At 44.9% G+C, this 12,551-nt stretch overlaps 1 protein-coding gene across 8 annotated transcripts in view; it reads left to right on the top strand.

The window, feature by feature from the left end:
* The first annotated feature begins 2,992 nt into the window (after positions 1-2,992).
* Positions 2,993-12,551, top strand: part of LOC119389574 (neprilysin-1) — a 48,374-nt gene continuing 38,815 nt past the window's right edge. For 5 of the 8 annotated variants that reach the window (XM_049414475.1, XM_049414476.1, XM_049414477.1 and 2 more), the window contains exons 1-4: positions 10,521-10,648; positions 11,079-11,304; positions 12,206-12,304; positions 12,415-12,492. In XM_049414475.1, the coding sequence (XP_049270432.1) occupies positions 10,566-10,648; positions 11,079-11,304; positions 12,206-12,304; positions 12,415-12,492 (486 nt within the window). In that variant the 5' untranslated portion in view covers positions 10,521-10,565. Of the gene's footprint in view, positions 3,088-4,244; positions 4,407-10,520; positions 10,649-11,078; positions 11,305-12,205; positions 12,305-12,414; positions 12,493-12,551 lie in introns of those variants that run through there. The other 3 variants (XM_049414478.1, XM_037656901.1, XM_049414473.1) reach the window with 3 other exon arrangements.

The raw sequence follows: 12,551 nt of genomic DNA, 5'->3' as shown, positions 1-12,551 counted from the left end.
TGTTAGCAGCCAAAGGTCGGCGGTGTAAGGCCATTAACCAATCCCAACCACGGCCCAACTCTGTCGGCAAAGCTCGGGCCATGGCCGGCCAGGTCGGCCATGCACGTTGGGCCAGCATAGAGCCAACGTCGTTTTTTCAGTTGGGGAGTCTGTCTCTAAGACCAGTTGTCCGCAAGAAGCGCAATAATGCTTTTAAAGCCTTCTGTGCTGACGACGGACTCGGCCAAGGTCCCAAAACCCTTTGTTCCGACAAAGGGCGATTGTCAAGTTTATCTAGCGCATTCGAAAGTTCTTGTCTTGGCGCACTGAAACGGGGACACTCACACAGAAGATGGGAGATCGTTTCTTCGCAGCTGCAGTAATTGCATGTAGAGTTGTTGGCCATTCCAATTAGGCAGGAGTATGCATTCGTGAATGCCACGCCAAGCCACAGGCGGCACAGAACCGTCTCCAGAAGACGGAGCTGGAGACTGGGATCCAAGCTGTGTAGACGAGCGTTGGTGAATTCAGCCGAGTTACACTGGGCAAGTGTGAGTTCACGTGCCAGCGAACGAAGCCTTGTAGCTGCGTCGGTTCTGAAGAACGGTATATCTGCGTAGTGGTACCTGTCATGTGCAGATCGGGCGGCCGTATATACCACAATGACCCGGTATCCACTGATACGTGACCCATAAGTACTAGACCAGTAGATCACCATAACCGCTAGACCACCGCGGTGGGTCTGTCTTGCATGTAAACTTGAATATAGGGAATAACTAACTAGCCAGTTGACCTGAACTGTCGACGAGATCACGAGGCAGTTTTTCGATTGCCAAAGAAACATTCTCAATGAGCATTCTTTATGTGACCTAGAGTCCTGCGATACCAGTTGGTTGTTTTTTTTTTCATGTTTTCTCTTTCACCAATTTTTATTACTAAACTACGTATCTTAGATAGCGCTCCTATACTGCGTCCTACGTATTTGTGCGTCGTCTGTCTTCTTTTTCGCGTTTATTCAACAGTGCGCAGCAGTCTGCGATCATCACACCAAGTGCTTAGAAAAAATGGTGAACTATTTAGAGCAATATGAGCTCTATGGGAGAGCGGTATGCCGTCCGGAAACAACATATGTTTATTCAACGAAATTACAGATATCGCATTCTATTGCATTTCCTAAAAAAATTAAGCCGTTATTGGTGACGCTTATAATAAACTTCGCTTCGTCTTTAGTAAGGCCGCAGGTTTTGACTATTTGCCAAAATGTGCCTTCTAAACGGTAAGCGAAAGAGTGCATGAATGAATTGAACCTTTATTTCATGGAAAAGGACGGCTCTCGGCCGCAGTTTGGGATTAGGTGGGGAAGGGATTGTTGGGCCAACAGCATCAAGATGTTAAACTGGTACTTGTTAATTCACCGTATGCGTAGAATTGCATCCGTCTTCGATAAATGTTCAATAGAGTCGTTCTCGCACGAGATGGTCGAGCGCTTCTACACCACTCGAAGCAGGCCACTTATACTAGCATAATTAGCGAGCGCTTTTTGTTGTTCATCATTAGATCGTAGCACATTTCCTAAGGCTCTTATGTCGTCGCGTGGCAGATGTTGGATGTTCCTCGCGAGAAAGCAAGGCAACTGCAAATGAGGTGGTGTAAAACTGCTTTACATAATTTCATACAGTGTGGGCATCGAGGAGAAGTGTTTGGAATCGCGTTTCTGCCTGTGATCCATTTTTCAAGCACATGTGGTTTGTATGCTGCATTGGCCAGAACCTTGTTCAGAAAGATCTTTTGCTAGCGAGGAAGTCCGCCCTTGTCGCTTAACAGAGGTGCTGGTGTAGCTTGTAATAGTCTCCGTTTACTGTCAGTTTTCACTTTTACGCGAATGTAATGCATCAGCGCTCTGCTAGGAGAGCCTTCGCACCATATTTTAGGTAGGGACTGAGGTCCGCCAGGTTTGGCGATGAACCGGGGGCTTGGGTGCTCCACGAATAGCCAAGTCCACCCGCTTGCGCGGCGACCGCATGAGCGGCCCGGCCCGTCCGTGCCAGTGTGCTCCGGTGTCCACAGAATTTCCGCATTGATTCCGCAGTCTTGTAATCTCTAACTTTTTTTTCTAATGTCGTTGGCCACCGCATCTTCAGTCGTTGCTGTCGGCTGGGCCGCCATTTCATACGAATCTGTCAGTATGCGAAAGCTATATCGAAAACTCTCGTTTATTGGGTTCCCTGCGTCAATAGTAACGGTGTTCACCGCTTACCATATGGCCAAAACTGTGCTCGTTCACACAGCCGTCAAACCACCCGTCGCGTCACCGTCACGTCAAAAAAACGCACAGCAGACGCGACGTAGTAGTGTACGAACAGACGACGGCGGTTGCAGCGTCGACAGCAGCACGTTTTTGTGCAGTGTTGACCGACTGATGCACCAAAATAGGAATTGTCCACGCAGCTCAAACGGTTCGCTGGCGCTCTCCCGACTCCGCTGGGCTCTCCTCCTCGCACCACAAACACACACAAAAAAAAACAACCACTTGTCCCCCCCGTTTTATGGCCCATTCAGTCAGGCGCGCGTTCAGTGTTGCAAGGCCACGGACCTGGGGGCCGTATGCTAGACGCGTGGCTCTTCTCAGAACTCGGAACTCCAAACGTAAACTTCTGATTGGTCCGTTTTCTAGGGGCGGGGCTCCGTCCCCGTGCCGGCGACGGAAACGTAGAGCACTGCTCTACGTCGCCGTCAACCGGTTTTTCCGGAGAAAACGTCTCGGAAATCCTCTCCCCTGACGGAAATCGGTGCCGTGACGGTGACGTGACGGAGCGTTTGACGGCTGTGTGAACGAGCCCTAAGGGTGCAGCACAGGGAAGCTGACAGCTGTGATAGCCATTGTGGTGGGATTGAGATGTGCTGACTCAGGCCATAGTGGCTCTTGCGCGTATGATTGTAATGAAATGTTTCCTTCCTCATTGAATGCGTTTTATCTAACCAGGTGCTTTCTGTTTTTTATTTCATAGAGCGTTTCGAGGACGACGCATATGGTGGCGCTTCTCCTCTACGTATTGATGCATAACTCAAACACGGTGGGCGCAGCTTCTGGAGCAACCACACTGAATGGTAAGTCCAATTAAGTGGATTACGGACTCACATGCTTACATTTGCACATCAGTCTCAAGATAATATTTGCGTGCATCTTTCAACAAGGGCTTAAAGCGTGGCATGGAATTTGTATTTTGAAAATATCAGTGTTTTTCTTCGTAGAACTATCGAAAGGTAGCATACACGCTTTGTCACAGCAGCAGTTTTATTTTTACATCTCCAAATCAAAACAGCATAACATAATAAAACCTTTTCAAAACATTGCGTTGATAGATACATAAGGCAAACAATGTAGAACACGAGAAATTACTGAATTCCTAATAAAATAAAAACATCAACATTATGAATATGGTTCCCCATGGATATAAACTGATAATATGTGCACACAACGGACTTGGAACCGTTTCTTTGGCAAGTGAACTGTAGCAGCGCAGAAGCACAATGGTGTCTTATTATAAAATGGTGTCCTATTATACAAAGTCACAAATGTCTTAACGTAAAGGTACGTTCAGCAGATAACTTGTTTTTTGCCGCTTCCACAAAAGACGCTGGTTAACAGGAGCCGGGAACCAACCCGAAAGCGTATACGTTGTTGCTGGTAAAAAAACATCTTAATCCGACACCCTGCCTCAAGCTCTAAATATAGACCAGATTATTTTTACTCTCGCATCCACGTTTAGAGCAAGCATACATAATCTTGACCCCAGTTGTCATCTGTCGGCGAGGCCAGCGAAGGGGCTGCGGGATGGTTACGTCACAGTCGATGGCTTGTGAGCACTGGCGGCCATCATGTGATAAGAACAGGCTGGATGCTAGCGTAGTCATCCGTTCCACGTAATCAGCAGCCCCTCAGCAAAGATGGCTGCCCCGTGCAAGCGATGAAAATTCTGGTCTATAGGCTACCGAGATAAACAGCGCAAAAAACTCGGCCATCTTCGGCTGGGTTATCTACGGCCGGGTTAATGCTTGCTTATCTTCGCTATGAATAACCAACTAGCCCATTCAGCTACTCTAAATATACACCTGTAGACGTATACGTCTTCTAAGCTTATAGATTCGCAGCTCAGAGTTTCTCTTTTCCTTGCTGTGAGCGATACCACAACACCACATGGCTGCATTTTCGTCACGTGTTCAGAAAACGGAAGAATGGCAATCTTGCGGTTTCTTGTTAACAGACGAAGGTCTTACAAGACTCCTGGATTTGAAGGTCGATGCGTGCGCCAATTTCTACAAGCACGTGTGCGGCACCACTCGGAGAAACAGTTCAAGATTGGAACTCTCTCCTTTTCCCGGGTCACTCCAAGCCCGGTGGTTGGAAATCCAAGAAGACATCTCCAGTGAGTCAGCGTATCAACTATCAGAATTATCTACCATTTGTTTTAGAAAGGCGTCCAGTGCATGGAATGTGGTAAACAGGTCGAAAGCTTAAAAGCTTGTCATGCTCCTTTTCAGACAGAATGGTTGCACTATACTCTAAGTATCGATCAACTGTGCTTAATGGACTCCTACACGAGACGTGTCGGCTTTCGGATGCTGTGTTTACGACACGCGGATTTAAGCAGTTGAGTAACATATTCAGTGCAGCTGTAAGCTGGGATCTGAAGTTGAGGGCGGTAGCCAATCCGGTCAAACGCAAACATAGCGGCCAGGATCTTATATGTGATGTACAATATAAGCCCGAACTAGAAACCTTCTTCCACTACGACGTCGTTCAAGATAAGCACAAGTCGAGACATATGCTTTCGGTAATGTGATAAGCATTTGAATTCACGCTCCGATACCATACTCATCGTTTAGGCTAACATTTCGTATTGGTGAAGTTGAGTGACAAGTGGGCAGGCAAGCACAAGTATATCGTTAGGAATGAACACCAAGCAATTATGGATGCAAAGAGCGCTGACAAGTGACTATGACATCACGATTTCGCACTAGATTGACAAATCGCGTGTCTTTCAACCCATTCCCATGTCGGCCAACAAATGAGGAAGGAATGCGCAATGCGAAAGAGATAGATAGATAGATAGATAGATAGATAGATAGATAGATAGATAGATAGATAGATAGATAGATAGATAGATAGATAGATAGATAGATAGATAGATAGATAGATAGATAGATAGATAGATAGATAGATAGATAGATAGATAGATAGATAGATAGATAGATAGATAGATAGATAGATAGATAGATAGATAGATAGATAGATAGACAGACAGACAGACAGACAGACAGACAGACAGACAGACAGACAGACAGACAGACAGACATGTGTGACTCCTTTCGGGGAGTCTTGATTTTCCAACGTATATGACTCTCTTTAAAGAGGCGCGTTAACTCTCTTGTGGGTCATACGACTCTCCGAGGGGAGTGTAATGATCTCCAAAAAGAGTTGACCTGCCTCTTTAAAGAGAGTCATAGGAGTCAAAAGACTCTCTTTTTTTTTTAGAGTGTGCTTAGACACTAAATGCAATAACTTGCGTCAGTATAGGTTATACAGAAGCTAGACGCAAGCTTATGCAGACTGCAATGATGCACTCTACATTACAAAGCAACTATACAACAGGGAGCATGCTAACCAAAGCGTCATACGTAAAGAAGGTGGAAGCGAAGGGAGGAGGGGAAGAGGGGGGGGAGGAGGCAAGTTATTGTCGACGTCGTATGGCCGGTATTGTGTTGTTTGATGAAGTCAGCTACTCACCAGTTGTGCCAACCCTGAAGGAACTGCGGAGCTGGGCGGCCTTCTTTGTATCTCTTCATTTTTCTCTTTCTTTCTTCATATCTTTCTTTTTCTTCCATTCCATTTTTTATGTCTTCGTTGTTTCTGTCTATTTATATTTCTTTGTTTATCTCTATAATATTTCCTTCTATTTCTCGCCCCTTCTGTCTTTCCCTTTCTCTCTATCAGTATCTCCCTATTTCTCGATTCCTCTTTTTTTCTGTCTCTTTCTCTTTTTGTCTATATATTTCTCTGTCTTTCTTTGATTCTCTCTCTCTCTCTTTCTGTCGTTCTTTCTCTTTCTGTTTTATTCCCTTTCTTTCTCTCCATTTCTATCTTTCTCTCTCTCTGTACTCGTTCTCTCGCCCATCAGAGTTATTCCATCCCACGCCGGACAAATCGGCACACGTACTCTAGGAGCCAAGCAGAAGATGAAGCAGAGGACGAAGATAGCGCGTGCTAGTTGATAATGATGATAATTATCTGTTGCCGGATTACAACCGACGGCTGGCGTAAACAGCTCCGCTGCTAAATCCTGCAAACGATTTAGAGTAATATCTAATCTACTAGGGGAGAGATTCATGTAGCTGTCCCGGCGGTGAGATGTTTAAGTCCGCTTTGTGTTTGGATTAAACTATGTGTTTAGAACAAATTATAAACGATTTATGATGCTGACGGGAACTAACCAGTGTTACTATAAACCTTCTCACCCTTCGGGAGGCCATGGCGACGCATAAGAACTGCGATAAACGCGCTTGTGGCGCTGGTGAAAACGATTCTTCTCTTGCTAACCTTGCTTCAGGCTTGAACTTATCTTGTTCTGCACTGTTGAAACAGTCTATCTTCGATGTTCCCGAAGAGCCTTTATTTTGTGTTGTACGTCTGGATTTTCCATTTACAGGTTGACGGGGCCTCTTTACCTGTTCTATACGGAAGTCTATTGGCAAGCAATGAAGACCCAGAAGATGAAGTGCAGTCACTTGAACGAGAGCGAGCCCCCAAATCACGAGAAAACCAAGGAGAACGCACGCAAGGAATACAGGAAGTGGCTGGGAAGGTGTTCGGTAGCAACGGAAGCAATGCCGTCAGTGAGAGTGAGGCACGAGGTCAAGACCTTCGAAGCTCCGAAAGACGCATCGTGCAAGAGTATGAAGTGTACGTGAAAGCAGTGATAAAATCCATGAACAGGCTAGACAGCTTCGAATCGACGGAGTCAGCGAAAGAAATAATTCGTTTCGAAACGCAATTGGCCAAGGTGAGATTTTGACACTCATTTATGTTACGATTCGCATGTATTGGATGCATTGCACGCTAAAATGGGTACTGCGGGTCATTCGACGAGTATATTGTATGAATGCATTACCTGCGGTCCAATGGGCGTCTTGCTGTTTTTATTGCGATAGCAATTATATGGACAGTCTCGGCTGGATTTTGCCGTCGCCGTCGCCGTCATGCACCGTATATGTATAAGTATGTATATATATATAAAAGCCCCAAAGAAAAATAATTCAGAAAAATGCTTCCGAAGCGCGGAATCGAACCAGGGACCTCTTGTTCCGCAGCGAGTGGCGCTATCCACTACGCCACGAAACGCAGATCCTCCACGTAGCTAACGGCGAGCGTTATATACATACCCTTTACCGCTGGACGGACTCACAGACGGCAGGCGATAATAAGCTTTCTTCATTACCAGCGAGATGGCGCTAGCAGCGCGACGGGCGCATTTAAAAGTCGTCGTCGAGCTCGCTCGCTTCTTATATTTGCGCAGCGAGAACATTGCCCTTCCGTTGTCTGCTCGCGCGGTTTTCTCGCGGTGAGGGGAAGAGGAATGTTTCACGCTTTCACCGTGATGTCCGCGCTCATGTTACCGAGCGTACGAAAGTCACTCGAGCTGAAGGGACGCCGCTAAACGAACAAACAGAAGATGAGCGCGAACTATCAAGTGTCACAGCTCGACAGTTGAAGCACGCTAGTTTCCTTCGCTGCTTCGGCCGCCTTTGCAACAGGAACGCTGTTCAAACTGAGAGTACCCACTGGCGAGCCTCACTTCGTATAGCATTAATTTCTTGCTATCGCATTCATTGCTTCGCCCTTGCGGCGAAACTGTGACTTTTTTTTCTTTATAAATTTTCAAGATTTTTAAGCGAACATTGTTATAACTCGCAGAATTCGGTGGCGTCGTACGCAAAAAAACATGGCGCGTGCGAGCTCAAAGGAATGCGGCCCTCGAAAGTGCGCCGGTCATATGCGTATCAGTATGCGCCGTTTTCCAGTAACTGACGCTCACTCGATCGTGGGCTTGTCAGCGATTAGCTATTGCTGATATGGCAATCTGTTGTCATTTCACGTCGCGGTATTTCATTGTTGCCTGGATATCAACGCATGGCCGTCGTTGTTGCCTGTAGCAACTGAAATGTTGCACATGCTAAGCACGTGCATGAAGGTCTAATTCCCGGAATGGAGGAAGGAAACAGTATGGAGGAAGTATTGCGGATTGTGATAAAAAGAAAGAAAGAAAAATAGGTTAGGCACGCACACGCCAAGCTTCGCTTGCCACCATTTTCTCGAAAGGCAAATGTTACTTGATTTCTTAAATTTTTTTGTGTGTGTGAGCGCGTGTGCTTTCTCTCTCTCTCTCTCTCTCTCTGCACCCTCTTTCCAATTTCAAGTGGCCACCGCCAGGCAGGTAGCGAACCGTGTGCTAATGCCTGGTTAACCTCCCTGCCTTCCTCTTCACCTCTCTCTCTCTCTTTCAAGCAATTCAATGTACACATATGATCCCTCGCAATCGCTCTAGCTCGCCTTGACCACAGACCGATCTCGGCAGCAACCATGGTAGAATGTTGTCCTAAAACCTCATCGCGGGCGAAGGCGACGAAAGCACTGTTCAAATTTTTGAAGACGACAGACTTGCACAGGCAGTTACAAACTAATAGTAATTTCTTGCACCGCACAAGAGTGACGTACTGTGACGACTATTACTTTCTCTCTCTCTCTCTACCTATTTCAGAATCCCCCATCCCTTTCCCCCAGTGCAGGGTAACGTACCGGTAATTCGAAACTGGTTAACGTCCTTCTTCGTTCTTCTTCGTGGTTAACCTGCTCCTTCGTTCGAAGCAATTCTCCATTGCTTTGCGAATAAGGAAACACGTTCAAGGTGAAAATTTGTGTGCGGCAAACAGTCTATCTTATTGCAAGCCGAGCTAAACAAACTACTAACATGTCTACTCCACTTCATGACCCATATTACAAAAAGAGGGAAAAGAGGAAAGACAGACACGCAAACTACGCTGTTCAACTTTCTACCCTACACCTGATACACCTTCTAGGCACTACATTGGCGCAAGTGTCTTAAGTTTATCGTCTTCTGAAAAACAAACACATTGAGAAGTTTGGCACAAAACCTAGCTGTGTTACAAATATCAGGCGCATTTTTACAAAGAAGGAAATCACTCTCATATTCGAAATTGTGGAAGATTGTTTAAGCACAGAAGTGTGCGGTAATCGTTAGTTTGCTCCTATAGATTGCGTCTTTCTTGGTTTCCAGTTTGCTAAAGCTGACACTGGGTCTCAACGAAAGAGTGCGATCTACACATCATTAAGGAGATTGAACAAAGAATACTCTACGGTAAGAGCATATTTTGGTGTCTTGTATTGTATAAGTGTAATTAACATCGAAATGTAATGGAAACAAATATAAGCCCCCGTCGAAATGTACATCAAACGCTAACTGGCATTCCTGTCCTAAATCATGGTTTAAATGTTCCCGCCTTAAACAAAAGTAAGGCGTCGTTGCTGCACGTTGTGCCATCTCTCGGAGCAACTACTGATTGGCAGCTCTGCCGCGAGTTTCAGGAGGGTGCCACTTGCCAGATGAGTCTAGAGGTACCTTTTTGAGGAGAACGATGCCAAAAATGCCGAGGCTCAGGTTTAAAAACACAAAGAAGTCGCTACAAACGACGAAAAGACAGATTCATCTTAAAAACACAGCGCTAATTTACACATGGACAGAAGAAACAGCAGACGAGCTTTTATTGTGCGTGCACAAATATATAGCTTATGAAAGGAAGGAAGAGGGGGGGGGGGGGGGGGAGGTAGATGGATGCTGATGCACGAGGTACTAAAAACAGGCTTTTATTGTGCGCGCACAATAAAAGCTTTGTTGGCAGCCAGCGCCCGTCCTCGTTTGCTGTTTCTTCTGTCCATGTGTAAATTAGCGCTGTGTTTTTAACATGAATCCGTACCAACGAGCTCGCCTTCAAACTCTTCTATACAAGACAGAATCCCGTTGCAGCAATATCAGAATTGGTGACCGCATTAGTTCAGGTAGCCAGACCTTTTTTTCTTGATTTTTTTTCTTCAAAACGCGCGTCATTCAGCAGCGCGCCTTGTCTTGAGTTCATATCAGATTCTTCTTTTAGGACATATTTGCATGTGAAGGTTCAGCGTACGCCAACTGTTCATATTTCAATACTGTTTAAAACAATGTCGAAATTTAGTTCGATAATAAGAGGTGCCCGCTTTGAGCGCTAAATTTTTTACCTGAATTTACAACGTCACATAAAAACATGACACAGGTCGTGCAACTTCGCAACAAAACCAAATGCTGAAACTATACGGGAAGTAATAAGATTGTAGGGCTTGATTTTGCTCGCTGTCTAGATTGCGGTCACGGCCTGCCAGCTATACACTATTTATCGCAGATAATGTGATAACATATCTTTTCCAGATATCTTTGTCGGCAACCTTCTTGGAAAAATATTTAAGAAAGAAAGGAATAATGCTGCAACACGACACCAAGATACACATAGCGGAACCGGCATACGTCGAAAATGTATTCGCCCTGCTACGCAGAACAAGAAGGTAACTTTCTGTGTTAAGAAATGTGCCCTCGAAGTGTACCCCACTGCGAAAAGTGCTGTGAGTGTGTTGTGTTGGAAGTGTATGTGACTTTGTAAAATACGGTTTGCGTGGAAACTGTTAAATTTGGGCACAGCTGAATGATGCACGCCGGGGAACTATGGAAGTAGTATATTCATAAACATGGGTCAATATAAGCCACCTTCTGTAGTGAGATATTTGTTTGACATTAGACTGCCTTGTTCCAGAAGAAGCTATGCACATCTTGAGAAAACTACATATAACTCAAGCTGAGATTTCCAATTTTGTATAAGAGGAACATACTTATATTCCTTATTCGCTCCCGAAAAGAGACTGGCTTTTTTCTCAAACATGCAAGTGCGTTTTCTTAAGTACATGTGTCATTGTTTGTTATATTGCGCGTTCTTTCCAGGTATCAAGTAAAGAATTATGTAGGCTGGAAAATTATAGCAACTCTAGCGCCCTTCGTGAGCGCGTTAAGAGGTCATCATCACAAATTTATGGCTCAATACGGATTCTACGAAAAGAGGAAGCAAGACATCTGCATGGAAAGCATAGCCGTTAAAGCAAGCTCCATGAGGCATCTGGTCAGCAAGATTTACGTTGAAAGAAAATTTTCGCTGGAGGCCAAAAAGAACGTGCGTAGCAATTATAACATTTATTTAGAAGAAAACATGATAGTCGTATGAGCCTATATAATTTTAATAGTACGCGGCTATGATTTTCTTGTGCTCAGAAGTAAAGTTCTTTCGCGCCTCTTAAAGCAGCGGTCGAAAAGTAGGGAAACTACCTGTCATGCTATACATAAATAATAAAGAACTCTTTGCATTAAAAGCAGCGATAATGAAAGAAAAGCGAAATTGAATTCCGGAGTTTTGCGTGCGACGAACACGATGTGATCATGTGGCACGCCATTACTGAAGATTCCAAGCTGATCTTATGGAGACGGGGTCTTTTAATGTGCAGATAAATAGAAGTGTACGCACGGATGTTATTGACCCAGTGAAATGCGGCTGCTACGGCCTGCAGTCGAAACCGCGGGCACGACTTCACCAGAGGAACACCTTTAGCTAGTGGATTAACGAAAAACGTTATCCCTTGCCATGAAATTTTCACAGTGTAGGATAGATTACCAGCAGACATTTGGGATGACAGTGAGTATTTCATTCGAAAAATATAAGTTAGGCTCAGAAAAAGCGAACAGTAGGCCACGAGTGGAAAATGTTCTGTGTTCTATATTCGATTTACTCTGGAATGATAGACGTATCTGTAAAAAGTATTTGCGTTTTTTTTTTCAATGCGCCATTTTCGCCAGGTAAGGTAATAATCATATTTCGAGCCGCTGTTAAAGACGCTGATTGATCGGACACCGGCGTGTTGCCTCAGAAAGTTGAAGTTTTCTGCATCGCAAAACCATTATTAACACGCAGGGAAGTTTAAAAGACGCATGCAAGCTGCTGACCGCTGTAAAAACAAGGCTGTGACCACTAAAAAATTACTGATGGCCTTACTAACATGCGATCATAATTTGTGACCCAGGTTCAACTGATGTCAGAGCTGATTCAAAGAGAATTAGGAACTTCGCTGAGTAACTTAAGATGGAGGACCCACCAAGCCCGAAAAACGGCTTTAAAAGCGGTACCGTATCATTTTACTGATAATTAATGTTGCGACCGCGTTGTCTGGTACGCTGATAATGATACGTATTTCGTGTCTTTATCGACGCGTTGTTTGCTTGGTGCGCGCAGGTCACAGAGATGGCCAAACTGATCGGCTACCCCGACTGGATGGACAATGACGACACTCTGGCAGGACTTTTCAGCAATGTGAGTATCACTAAAAAACCTAACCCAACTATGAAACAAGAGGTTTGTTAATCTACTGT

The sequence above is a fragment of the Rhipicephalus sanguineus genome, chromosome 4 (genome assembly GCF_013339695.2).
Source record: "Rhipicephalus sanguineus isolate Rsan-2018 chromosome 4, BIME_Rsan_1.4, whole genome shotgun sequence".
In the NCBI taxonomy this organism is placed as follows: Eukaryota; Metazoa; Arthropoda; class Arachnida; order Ixodida; family Ixodidae; genus Rhipicephalus; species Rhipicephalus sanguineus.
The sequence above is the reverse complement of the archived record's forward strand: the minus strand, read 5'-3'. Positions and strand labels throughout refer to the sequence as shown.